The 14,201-nt window shown below is 41.0% G+C and overlaps 1 protein-coding gene across 1 annotated transcript; it reads left to right on the top strand.

Moving 5' to 3' along the window:
- Positions 1-1,937: 1,937 nt before the first annotated feature.
- On the top strand, positions 1,938-12,490 carry LOC133122891 (delta-type opioid receptor-like). Its single transcript, XM_061233155.1, has 3 exons — positions 1,938-2,347; positions 6,316-6,671; positions 10,750-12,490. Exons 1-3 carry the CDS (start codon positions 2,097-2,099, stop codon positions 11,280-11,282), a joined length of 1,140 nt encoding a protein of 379 aa, XP_061089139.1. The 5' UTR covers positions 1,938-2,096; the 3' UTR covers positions 11,283-12,490.
- The last annotated feature ends 1,711 nt before the right edge of the window (positions 12,491-14,201 follow it).

The following is a 14,201-nucleotide window of genomic DNA, read 5'->3' as shown; positions in this document are numbered from 1 at the left end:
GCAGATTGAGACGGATGCGTGGGGGGTTGGACCCAAAATGTGACTCAAACAGTGGTGTAATAGTCCCGTCAGGGCTTTATTCGGGGACTATCCAGAGAGCGTGGTCAAAAAACAAGTACACATGCAAGAAGTCTGGTAGCCAGGAAAGCTGTCAGCGGGGCAGAAGTACAGGCGGGCGGTAGGCAGGCTCAGGGTCGATGACAGTGCAAGATTCAAGACCGAAGTCTGCTCCGCAGGGCAAAAGTACAAAAAAACAGCAGGCAAAAATCGTGGTACAGGCAGGCAATGGTCAACAAAACAGAAGTCAATAATCTTTGGTCAGTAAACAGGCTTGGCTCGTAACAGGTAGACAATGGCTTTGCATAACCACTCAAGCACCGCACTGACAATTCCAATTTCACACAGACATGACATGAAACTGAGCTTATATGCAGGTGTAGACAAGTGTAGACAATTAGTTTGAGAGCAGCAAGAGAATGGAAATCAGGTGTGGATGATTGACAAGTTAACAAGATAATTAGTCATCATTAGTAATAAACCTATCCTGCCCTAGCATTAGTAAATTAGTAAATGACATGCACAAGAAATGTAAGGTAACATGAACACATGATTAGTATTACCCAATCCTGATCTAGCATTAGTAGGTTAGTAAATAGACAAGGGAAATTGAAACAGAAAGACATGAAAAAGTGTATGCTAAATCAATGAACAGTACAACATAACATGGAACATAAATTGTGACATAACCAGTTTGCAAAACAATGACAATAAACTATATAACATGACATGGCAAGACTAATAATTAAATCATAACAACTAAACCTGAAACATAACATGACATGAAACATAAAAACGTGGTGAGACTACACTACGTGACTAATATGTGACATGACAATAACATAACCAAGACAATAACTAAACATAAAACATGACATGACAAACATGAAACGTGACACAGATCTTTTAATTATTCAAAAAATTTGAAAAAGAAAATTGCTAAATGCATCTCTGAAAATGGCACGGATGGTGCAGTGGGTAGCACTGCCGCCTCACAGCAAGGAGGTCCTGGGTTCGAATCCCCATCGGCCGGGGCTTTGGAGTTTGCATGTTCTCCCCGTGTTTGCGTGGGTTTCCTCCGGGTACTCCGGTTTCCTCCCACAGTCCAAAGACTGATTGGAGGGTCTAAATTGCCCGTAGGTATGAGTGTGTGAGTGAATGGTGTGTGTGCCCTGCGATGGACTGGCGACCTGCCCAGCGTGTATTCCTGCCTTTTGCCCAATGTGTGCTGGGATAGGCTCCAGCCCCCGGCGACCCTGTTCAGGATAAGCGGGTTCACAGATAATGGATGGATGGATGGATGGATCCCTGAAAATGCTAAAAACACATCAAATGTCATTCAAAACGAAATCATTGAAACCCCTGCCAAAAGTTTAGTGCCAAATATGGAAGTTGTATATAAAAGTGATACCACCAGGGATCACTGTAACATTGAGAACTTATCAATAATAATGAGATTTGTCCGCAACTCGACCCATCTAGGCCGCCATGGGATGGGGTCGTAAGCGGTTTATCCCCAGCTAACTGAAATACTAATAATATAACATAATAATGTACAGAGCTGATCTGGATCCAGACTGATTGTTCATGTTACGTCATCTATGTCAATAATGTATTTGGGAAAACTGACCCCCATCCCGGTCAACTTCAGCAGCACACACACACACACAGGCGCCACTTCAGCAGTCTAACAAAATGGAGTGAAAATAAAGAAAACCGTTTCGTTTGACACAAAGTTAGCTTGTAAAATACATAAATACATTATACAAATTATAAAGAAGGAGCCGTTCTGGGTGCGCCGCAGTCTGCATTGAATGTACGATAGTTTGCCCTGAAATCCGTCATCTTTGTAGGATTATTTGGTTTTCGGCGTCTGGCAACACTGGTAGCACAGCACTTACTGCTCGACGAGTGATTATTACGAGATCCTGTGTGCAAAACTCAGCTGTGCCGTGCACCTTAATGCAATTGGTGGAATAAACGGAACGATAACTGAACAGTCCGAGCTTGTATTAGGTTATCCGATAAAACTACACACCATGGACAGCTTCATCAATGCGTCAGACGACCTGCATCCTCCTATTCATGCGTTCATGGCTAACAGCACCGTTTTCTGTCGAAACTTCAGCAATGCCGTCTCTCTTTTCGGAACGAACGGGTCCGAATGGGACAGGCCAGATGCTCTGGATTCTACTCCTCTCATCATCGCTATTCTCATCACTGCGCTTTATTCTGTCGTCTGTGTTGTTGGGTTGATTGGCAATGTACTCGTCATGTATGTTATTATCAGGTAAGATTTTGTTAACTTGTTTACGAGACCGTTTCCTCTGTTTCTTGTTTCCAAATTTTTTGTTTCGTATCGCACCTTCGTTTAGCCTATACACTGATGCTTTACATGCTTTAGTTAAATCCAAACGTAGGGATTGCCATATAAACAAATAATGAGTAATCCTACTTGTATCCTAACATTTTGATCATAGGGAGGAGTCATAATATCACACCTGTTGCAAGATCCGTTGGTGGGGTCCGTAGTATATATTTTTTATCAAATATATTGGCTACATATAATATTAGCCGTTTTAGCAGCCAAAATAGTTGCGTAGGCTATTTCTTTAAGTGTGATCGCTGAATGGGTCCCCCTTTACGCAAACGAACCTATTTATGCAATAAATCCATCGAACGTTATTTAAAAATAATATTGGTGACTCAAAAGGCGAAAATAACATTGGAATTGTTCACTTCTATTCAACCTGTGTATACGCAGGTCCTTTCATAATGGCATGGCATCTTCACTAGAACCCAGACGCAAATATGCTTTCCATTCGAATAAATGCATTGTCCAAATGCCCATGTTGTAAATGATGTTGGGAAAGATAAAATAGTTAATTTTGATAACATGTTGCCCTAGTTTGGTTCACTAGGTTGCCTTTTCAGACCGTTGCGCAGTGTAATTGTAGACTGCAGTCTTCGCTCCACTCGCTTTCGTCGTTGTTGATTTGAAAAAATTGACATAATATTTAGAAAATATATAACTAAATACTGCTAATAATTAGCCTACCATCCGCAATGTTCTGCATTCTGCAAAATGTAAAAAACTGGGATGGGAAATTACATCTCATACCCCATTCTGCATCTTTAATTGCGCCAGCATGCCTGCAAGCCAAGCTTCATGCTTTAAGTGAGGGTTTTTTTGGCATTCATTCCTTTTTTCAGCCTGCAATTTTCAATCACTATGGTAACAGGATATACCGTTTGAAAGCATTAAAACTCGCGGTTCTATCCGTATAACCAATTTTAACATACCATTGCTTTAGTAACAGTTGCTTATTTTGTAACACATTGTTGGTAAAACAAGTGTGGGTGGATCTCACCTTCTCTGTATTTTGGAAATCCGCATACTACAAGAAACAAGGTAACAAGGGTAATGCTTTAGTAATGCTTTTTTGTTTGATCCCATTTACTCCGAATAGATAGAGATCCCATGTTTGATGACATGTTACTTTTGTCCCTACTGCGCAGGACAAAAGTAACACAGGAGTGGGTCGAAAGTAACAGTAAACTAGGGATGCGCAGTGTGTTGTATCTCTGTTTTTTGTATTTGTAATTGTCTTTTCTTTCAATTAATGCACTAAAACACACATTTTCCTGTTTGTATTGATTCAATAAATTCTATAGATTCGAAATCCATGAAAATGAACCGTGCGCAAGCATTGCACTGTTGTGCAACCAATAAAATTAATTGGACTAAAATTCAATTTATTAAACCTGTCAATAAAAGTAGCCTATATCGTGAGTTTGTGATGTTTGTAGACTCATTTTCAAACATTATGTCAGTTCATTTTGGCAACAGAGACCCTTGAACATTTTATTAAACCTGTAGATAAATGACAACGCAAAGCTTATCAAGCAGTCACAATTCTAATGATACCATATTTGTAGACTCAAACATTAGGTTGTTGGTTTTGGCAACATAGAATTAACTATAAACAAACATATTTTGTCTATTTTTTACTGCAGGCTTAAACAAGTATCCTGAACAACGGGTAAGAGTAGACATAAGAAAGTGCAAGAAAAAGAAACATATGGAACTACAAACGATTAATGAACTTCAATAGATGACATAAGCCATGCTCATCTGCGCACAGATAGCTTTCCCAGTCGGACATATGTTTACCTCGCTGTGTCGGGAGCGTGTCTATGTTCCCACAGCTCTATGTTCCCACAGCCCTATGTTCCCACAGCTCTATGTTCAGTTGACTTCACACTCAGCAGGCTGCTTGCATGGGACCTGAAGAAATCCAGTGTATGTTTGTGCAATTTAGACACAGTACACGTTCAATTATCTATAAGTTTTTAATGAACAAGCAAACAAGCGAAATAAGAAAAAAAAAAAAACACTATTTGTGCAGTTCACTTAAAACTGGAAAGGGCTCTACATCAGTACTTTTCAACCTTTTATGTGCCAGGAACAGGCATCTGCAAGTGCTGTCCTTTGAGGACTATTTTGACAACTAAATATATAAAGTTCAGTTTACACGATCAATAATAAACATTTAGAAAAAAAATTAAATCTTAGAAATGTGGGAACATAGGGCTGTGGGAACATAGGGATGACCCCGCTGTGTCTTGCTAATTTACTTAAACAAGTAAACACAATTCTGCTATTGTACTATCTACAACCTTTTTATCTACAAAAATGTTTTCCAAACGTGTTCCAATGGCGCAAAAATTTTGTATGAAGCTCATGCACTATTATATTCACATGCACAAGTGTACATGATATGCACATGCACAATACCAGTTCGCCATCGGTAGCACCAAGCAAATTAGCCATAGTTAGCTCGACAAATTTACAAATAGCCACCTGAGGCAATACGAACGTAGGGTAGTAGCAAGTGTTGCAAGCATTGTTGCACACGCGTTGTGTCTCAGGGCGATATTTGTAAATTTGGCAAGCTAACTAATGGCTAATTTGCTTGTTGCTACCGATTATGCACTGGTATCGTTTTATAACAACAGGCTCTGTCAACTTTTAAAAACAGTGCACGTTGTGGTTTGAAAGTGTTTGTTGCTTTATTCCTGAAATGAAGCTTTGGAAGATTATAAATCCTATTCATAGCTGATGTATTATTTTGGCAACTAAGCAGATGGCGTTTGTGCAGTATCATCCATACTGCGAATCATAATTAAACAGATGTTCAATGTATTGACCACCTGCCCGCATAGCAAGTGACGATAAATTCTATTATCTACATACAACCGTCTCTGAACAGTATTTGTAATTTAGTTGCAGAGAAAATGCGTTAACCACATCCATGTGCAAGAAAATTCAGTTTAACTTCAGCTCATCAAATAACCAACTACAGGCATGTTATTGAAGTGACGACTAAAAAGCATTTTAGCTAATGAAATTACGTTTGCTGTAACGTAAATTGCCGTGTTCCGAACAGTGCAAATTTGATGACGAATAATAAAATAATTACTTCAAGATCAGCTTTGGTTTTTGTGTGTAAAAAGAGCAGAAACTGAATAGAGCAGTTTGTGCTCAAAACCCTACCTAATTGTCTAATTTAATAAGTGTACAGGTGTTCTTAATAAAGTGCTCAGTGAGTGGATATCGATTATAAAAGATGAACTAAAGCTAAAAAGCAACAAAGTGTGTTGCTGGTTTTTACAGTTCCGTCACCCACCACCGCCACAAAAGGGGCTCAAAACCAAACCATGGATTTAGTGCAATTTGAAGTGACATTGGCTCAGGAGGTAAGGCCATCGGAGGGTTGCCGGTTTGATCCCACACTGAGTCCCTGAGCAAGACGCCTAACCCCCAAATGCTCCTGACGTGCTGGTTGGTGCCTTACATGGCAGCCAATCGCCGTCAGTTTGTGAGTGCGTGGATGAATGGGTGAATGAGAAGTATGAATTGTAATGAGCTTTGGATAAAGGCGCAATATAAATTCCAACCATTTACCATTTAGAAAAACATTACAATTGAGAAGGACTAAGAATAAGAATTAGTCGCCGCAAATTCACAGTGCATACAAAGACAGCAGTTGATTAGGCTTAACTCAAAACTAAATCTATAAATCAATAAAATGACATGAAAGCACAAATTTCAGACTCACAAAATAGGATCTCTATACCTTTAGCTCATAGGAATGCAGGTAATAATCTTTGTTGCCAAACAGTCCAACTTGCTTCCATTGCACTTTTGCCTCCCTGAAAGGTATGTAACTGCTGCATGTTTTGTCCCCATTCCAGGTATACCAAAATGAAGACGGCCACCAATATCTATATCTTCAACCTGGCATTGGCTGATGCCCTAGCCACCAGCACGCTACCATTCCAGAGTGTCAATTACCTGATGGGCACCTGGCCCTTTGGGGATGTGCTCTGCAAGATGGTTATGTCCATTGACTACTATAATATGTTCACCAGCATATTCACACTCACCACCATGAGCGTGGACCGCTACATTGCTGTCTGCCACCCAATTAAGGCTCTGGACTTCCGGACACCCCATAACGCCAAAATCATCAACGTGTGCAACTGGATCCTGTCTTCAGCCATTAGCCTTCCTGTCATGATCATGGCCACCATTGCCATTGACTATAATGGCAAGTATTCAATGTCCTTAAGGGTCTCCCTGTTGCCCCTTGCTTGCCGTCAAGACTATAAGTATAACAATAATGATGAAGATAATAATGTATAGCATCCACCACGTGTGATTTTTGGTTTATGTTCACCTGGCGATAAAAATTCACATGCTGAACAATCAACACTCACAACTAGTTTTAAAAGAATTCAAGTTTTAAAAGAGTCTTGCCTAGCAACCGGGTCCTGTACGTAAGAGCATCCTTCTTCACATGTTTTGCCCTCGATTTTACGTGGACACGCATCTGAGTCAATGTAAAATAGCGTCTAACAAAGAAAACATATGTACAAATGGAAGCATTTTGGAATATAAAAACTTTTACTTGAACAAAATAACCTTTAATATGCATTTATTGGATATACAGTCCCCTGAAAAAGTACTGGAACAGCAAGGTCAATTCCTTTGTTTTGCTAAACTCTGAAGACAATTGAGTTTGAGGTCAAAACATGTACAGTACTGTGCAAAAGTTTTGGGCAGGTGTGAAAAAATGCTGTAAAATAAGATTGCTTTCACAAATAGAAATGTTAATAGTTTATTTTTTATCAATGAACAAAATCCATGAACAGAAGAAGTGAATTAACCAAAGAAAAATCTAAATCAAATCAACATTTGGTGTGACCACCCTTTGCCTTCAAAACAGCATCAATTCTTCTCGGTATACTTGCACACAGTTTTTGAAGGAACTCGGCAGGTAGGTTGTTCCAAACATCTTGGAGAACTAGCCACAGTTCATCTGGGGATTTAAGCAGCCTCAAATGCTTCTGTCTCTTCATGTAATCCCAGACAGATTCGATGATGTTGACATCAGGGCTCTGTGGGGGCCATACTATCACTTCCAGGACTCCTTGTTCTTCTTTACGCTGAAGATAGTTCTTAATGACATTGGCTGTATGTTTGGGGTTGTTGTCCAGCTGCAGAATAAATTTGGGGCCAATCAGATACCTCCCTGATGGTATTGCATGATGGATAAGTATCTGCCTATACTTCTCAGCACTGAGAAGACCATTCATTCTGACCAAATCCCCAACTCTTGCAGCCCCAAACTTGCAAGGAACCTCCACCATGTTTCACTGTTGCCTGCAGACACTTATTCTTGTACCGCTCTCCAGCCCTTCGGAGAAACAAACCTCCTGTAGCCTCCTGCTACAGTCAAATATTTTGACTCATCAGTCCAGAGAACCTGCTGCCATTTTTCTGCACCCCAGTTCCTGTGTTTTTGTGCATAGTTCAGCCGCTTGGCCTTGTTTCCACGTCGGAGCTATGGCTTTTTGGCCGCAGTTCTTCCATGAAGACCACTTCTGACCAGACTTCTCCGCACAGTAGATGGGTGTACCTGTGTCCCACTGGTTTCTGCCAATTCTGAGCTGATGGCACTGCTGGACATCTTCCAATTGCGAAGGGAAGTAAGCATGATGTGTCTTTCATCTAAATGATTGGCATTTATATCGCGCCTTTATCCAAAGAGCTGTACAATTGATGCTTCACATTCACCCATTCATACACACACTCACACACTCACACACACTCACACACTCACACACTCACACACCAACAGCGATTGGCTGCCATGCAAGGCACCAACCAGCTCGTCAGGAGCTTTTGGGGGTTAGGCGTCTTGCTCAGGGCCACTTTGACACAGCCAGGGCGGGGGATCGAACCGGCAACCCTCCGACTGCCAGACGACTACTCTTACTGCCTGAGCCATGTCGCCCCTCATCTGCTGCAAAGTTTCCTTGGCCAACCACTGCGTCTATGGTCCTCAACGTTGCCTGTTTCTTTGTGCTTCTTCAACAGAGCTTGGACAGCACATCTGGAAACCCCTGTCTGCCTTGAAATTTCTGCCTGGGAGAGACCTTGCTGATGCAGTATAACTGCCTTGAATCTTGTTGCTGTGCTCAGTCTTGCCATGGTGTATGACGACATTAAACTGTCTTCAGCAACCTCACCTTGGAAGCAGAGTTTGGCTGTTCCTCACTCAAGTTTAACCCTCCTACACAGCTGATTCTGTTTCAGTTAATTATTGTGTTTCAGTTTGAGTTTGAGTTTGCATGCTCTCCCCATGTTTCCTGCGGGTACTCCGGTTTCCTCCCACAGTCCAAAGAAATGCATGTTAGCCTGATTGGAGAGTCTAAATTACCCATGGGTATGAGTGTGTGAGTGAATGGTGTGTATGCCCTACGATGGACTGGTGACCTGTCCAGGGTATATTCCTGCCTTTTGCCCAATGTATGCTTGGATAGGCACCAGCCCCCCTGCGACCCTGTTCAGGATAAGCGGGTTCAGATAATGGATGGATGGATGTTTACTCTTGTTTTTAGCCTTGGTTTTTGCCTGTGAAGACTGCATTTCTGTGAGAAAAGATAAACCAACATCAAGAACAGAGAGCTATCTTTGGGAGAAAAGCAGCCATTTTGAAACTTAGAAAAGAGGGGAGCCATTGCACAAGCATTGGAGATAGGTTGTTTGTAGAACAATTTGGGATGTCCTGAAAAAGAAATAAACTGCTGCTGTACTGAGTAACAGATATTGAACAGTTCGACCAAGGAAAGCAACTGCAGTTGATGACAGAAACTTTGTGAGAGTTGTGAAGAAAAACCCCAAATCACCAGTCAGAGACTTCACAAACAATCTCCATAGGGCAGGGGTGAAGGTATCTCAATCAAGCATTCGAACAAGACTTAAGATCTGCAAAATAGAGGCTATACCACAAGATGCAAACCACACATCAGTCGTAAGAATATTAAGGTGAGATTACAATTGGCAAAGAAGTACAGAGCCACAAAGGTTCTGGAACAAAGTTTTATGGACTGATGAGACCACGATTAGCCTTAACCAAAGTGATGGAAAGGCCAACGTGTGGAGAAAGAAGGGATCTGCTCATGATTCAAAACATACACGCTCATCTGTGAAGCCAGTGTCATGGCTTGGACTTACATGGCTGCTTCTGGAGTGGGCTCGCTAATCTTTATTGATGATGTAACTCATGGTAGCAGCAGGGTGAATTCAGAAGTCTACAATAACATTCTGTCTGCCAACTTATGGAGAAATGCGTCCAAACTAATTCGGAGGAACTTCATCATGCAGCAACACAACTGAAAGAGTAAAATTCGGGAAAAGCATCACGAAAGCAGAATGCAACAGTTTGGTGGTGTCAGTGGGTCACAGGCTTGATGCAGATATTGCAAGCAAGGGATATGCTACCAAATATTATTTTTTATTTACTTAAAAACTCTCTTCCAATATTTTTGCTCACCTAAAAATTGGGTGGTCTGGTACCAAATATGCTATGTTCTAAGTAGTTTAACACATCTAAGTGTAAATACCAGGAAATAAAAGCTGAAATTCTGAACTCTTGTCTCGTGTTCATCTTTTTATCTCAACCCCAAATATATTCATTGTATTTGGAAAACAAAGGAATTGGCCAGCTGTTCCTGTACTTTTGGAGGGCACTGTAACTGAAATTACTGCAAAGTACATTGCCTATGGACATTTTAAACATTTTTCTGAATGATTTATTCTGTGATATCAGGTGCTGTCCTGAAAGCTAAAAGGGTGTAAAATTTTCTCTTATTCAAAAAAAAAGTTTATAGTGTCCTTTAGGGTGTTATAAGCAATGGGGAGGTTGCTTTTGTTTTATTGTCCTGAGCTAGAGGGAGAAGAGATAGGCTACAGACTAGCCTTGTTAGCTTTAGAAGTGTCTTATGCACGCTGACATGAATATAAACTAAACCTGGCTTTAGCAGGTTGTAAAGCATGTTGGGATAGGTTGCGATGTGTAGCTTTCCGGGCAAGAGGGCGATGCGGCGTAAAAGATGGGAAGAGTTTATCTCCAAGTGCCTGGCCACACCACTACACCTCGCGGCAGCAAAAAAAAAAAGTCTAAATTGTCCCACCTTTCAAATTTTAGTTCCCCATTCATTAGTTCCGTTGTCACAGAAAAATTGTCACATTAAATTGCTACCTCTCTCTCTGGCTCTCTCACATGTTATATTCTCCTGTCTGGTATGCATTTTACTCTCCACCATTCCTCTATCCCACAGCCTCAGGCAGCATTGAGTGCACACTGATTTTTCCCCATCCCTCCTGGTACTGGGAGAACCTGCTGAAGATCTGCGTCTTCATCTTTGCCTTCATCATTCCCGTCCTCATCATCACTGTGTGCTATGGCCTGATGATCCTGCGGCTTAAGAGATCACGCATGCTGTCCGGTTCAAAGCAGAAGGACCGCAACTTGCACCGCATTACCCGTATGGTACTGGTGGTGGTGGCCGTCTTCATCATCTGCTGGACGCCTATCCACATCTATGTTATCATCAATGCACTGGTCAATGTCCCTGGCTCCCTGCTGAAGTCGGTCACCTGGCACTTCTGCATCGCTCTGGGCTACACCAACAGCTGCCTCAACCCTGTGCTCTATGCTTTCCTGGATGAGAACTTCAAGCGCTGTTTCAGGGAGTTCTGCTTCCCCACTGCCTCAGGCCTGGTGCTGCAGAGCTCCACTCGCACCCGTACCCTGCACCGGGATCGCAACTCCAGTGGCCTCACCCTGGAGCGGAGCAACCATCAGGTATGACTAGGCCGGGAGATGTCCTCCCTGGACTCTCGATGCCAGCAATCCAATGACACAAACTCTGAGGGCACCCAGGTCACCACCAGGCTCTGATGTTTTATAGACCTGGCTGTGGTGTGATGGCATGGTCGATACCCTATTCTGCAGACTGGTCTGCTTTTGCTGAGAATTTCTGCAAGGTGATGTCCTCAGGTTAGTTGAGGCTTACTTGAAAATCACAGTAAGATACACTTTATCGAGTATTGTCCTTGAGTTTCTGTGATTTGAAATGCCTACAAATGGTTTTCTCATGCTAACCCTCCTTTGTAAAATTCAGTCTTGATCATAGTTCATTATTCTTTCATAGTGGCCTCACAAATATTTACAAATGTGCTATACGATTGTCAGTTGCTTTAAATGCACTTGAATATTTTTTTGTGGTCTGCATTTTGTGATATATTTTTGTGATATATATTTGTGATTGTACAATTGTACTTTTCTGTGATTGCAGGGGTGTTTCCTTATGCAAATCAACATGAATTGCCCACACATTCAATTTAACAACCGTTTGCATGCAACCTCTAATACATCTGGGATTAGGGTGCAAAGGAAGGGAATTTTTCACATGTTCAGTAATTTTAGCAATTGTCCTGGAGTTTTGGAAATTTCTTATGACATTTGTCATCTCATGACATCATGCTGTGGTCGAGAAAAATATATAAAAATAATATCCACTCAGTAAGCACTTTATTATGTATTTATTATACTATATTTATTCTACTGCTGTAGCCTATCAACTTAGAGTTTTGATATGCTCTTCTGCATACCACTGTTGTAATGTGTGGTTATTTGCATTACTGTCACTTTCCTGTCAGTTTTGACCAGTCTAGCCTCTTCTGACGTCTCTTATTAACAAATCACAGTTCTCCAAATCGTGTGTGTGCACCCAGATAGCCACAGTAGAAAAAACTGACTGACACGTTAATGTTGTAAAAGGTTGACAAATAAAAAAAAGATTATTCTATGCTTCTATTATCTGTATATTTATCGGTTTGTAATTGAGCTTCGCAAAGGTTTATATGCTTTCTATAGTTCTTATGAAGGCTTGTAATTAAAGTGTCACCTCCACTGAGATCAGTGCCAGAAGAAAAATGTCCCTAATGTATTTCCCCATTTCAACAACCTGCAATTATAAGGGGCATGTTTTTTTAAATACAATTTCAAGACTTCAATATTTTGTACATCGTTGTCTTTTCTCTCAAACATGGTATTTCCTAGGTCGTTTGGTTTAAAATTATACAGATTACAGTCATTAATATTACATAGGCTACTACATTAACAAACAACAATCCCCCACAGTATGGAGTCACCAGATTATACGTCACTGCCCTTGCTTTTCAATGACTGGAAAATGCTCATTGTGATATATACGAATTGTAGACAGCTTCCATTTACCAGTGGTAATTTATTTAGCCATTTATTCAGCCTCTGGGGCCGCTTGCACCAACAGGACATAAAAAAGTTGGTATTGACCGTCAGGTGTAGCTACGTTCAACGTTGTGTTCAATATTTACACCTGTTACACCATCTAAAATACAGCTAGGCACAGCTATGTCTAGCTTGTTGATTCATTCTATCAGGTGAATGTTGCTAAGCAGTATGCGTTGCTAGGCTACAGTACTGCTACTGCTTGATATCGCTAACCATCGACTAGGCTACCTGTCCATTTATATTTTACAGAAACAAAAAAGTGAAAACTACATAGACACAGAAATGAGAAAAATAATTGAATCATAGCTATTGAAAATATATGCCAATGCTAAAGTCCAAACAGATTAACATGGTTACAAATAAGAAAAAGCAAAAGAAGTATAGGAGAAGCTGTCAGTTGGATGCAGAAAAAAAACAGCACCATTATAATTGACCTTCATGAGGAAGACTCGCCAGCTTTCTGTGGTCTAAATGCTGTAGATAGCACAGAGGAAGGGTTGAAAGCTGCCAAGGCTGAAAAGAAAAACCTAAGGCCAGCCTCCAACATCAGTCTGACATCAGACTCCAGTCTGATGGACACAAGTCACAAAGGTACCTATAGCCTGCCACGGGTGTTTTCAGTCAGGTAAACAATACCAAAATAGCGTAAGCAGCCATCAAACCAGAGTGGAAAGCAAAGTTTACCTTCAGAATGTCCGACTGGAGAATATGAGGTGCGGATTCAATCGAAAGTCTGTGGAGAACAGTGCAGGGAGCGTCGAGGTGAGGGTAACCCACGCAGTAGATCGAGGGTAACCTGCACAATGGATCGAGGGTAACTGTCAAGGAGTGGGCAAGACTATGGCGTTTGCACATCTATAACTTATTCTGTTCCTAAAAAAGTTGATGATACTTTTGAAAAGATGCTAAACTCACCTGAGACTAATGATGATATTGGTCATATTACTTACCCAATTGATGAGAACTTGCTATATTTGTGCAGGTGATATCATTTTACATTTTACTCCATCAGTGGGTCAGTTCTCACACTATATGGGGTAAGTTGTCACATTGGATTTTTAAACAAATAACAGAAACAAGTTGTGTTTTTTTTTTATTCATTTCAAATTCAAGACCCTGTTATTGTCAGCGGCGAACCCCATTCCCCGTCAATATTCAACAAGCACCCAAAGCACCCCCCCCCCCAACGACAACCAACAATGAACAACAGCAGTACACTGTGGCTTGTGGCAGTTGTAGTCTACTTTCTATCTGACTAATCTAACTCTTCACAGTCAGATTCACAGTTCTGGCACATACTGTGTACTGTACATTGTGTGTCCTTGGGTACAAGCATCAATTTGCTCAGCAATAGCTCAGCTGTTGTGTTGTCCAGGGAAATGAACTCTATGTGTCGTTAACAATCAATTTAGAATAACACTGGTACATTTACAATAACCTTACAAGAAACAT

This window comes from Conger conger, chromosome 2 (genome assembly GCF_963514075.1).
Source record: "Conger conger chromosome 2, fConCon1.1, whole genome shotgun sequence".
NCBI lineage: Eukaryota > Metazoa > Chordata > Actinopteri > Anguilliformes > Congridae > Conger > Conger conger.
This window is presented reverse-complemented; position numbering and strand designations above follow the sequence as displayed.

Bases quoted from the DNA above. Each gene is read 5' to 3' on its own strand.
- LOC133122891 (XM_061233155.1), top strand. From the start codon at position 2,097: ATGGACAGCTTCATCAATGCGTCAGACGACCTGCATCCTCCTATTCAT. The intron at 2,348-6,315 runs GTAAGATTTTGT...TCCCCATTCCAG, and splicing joins GTCATGTATGTTATTATCAG to GTATACCAAAATGAAGACGG. The intron at 6,672-10,749 runs GCAAGTATTCAA...TCTATCCCACAG, and splicing joins CATTGCCATTGACTATAATG to CCTCAGGCAGCATTGAGTGC.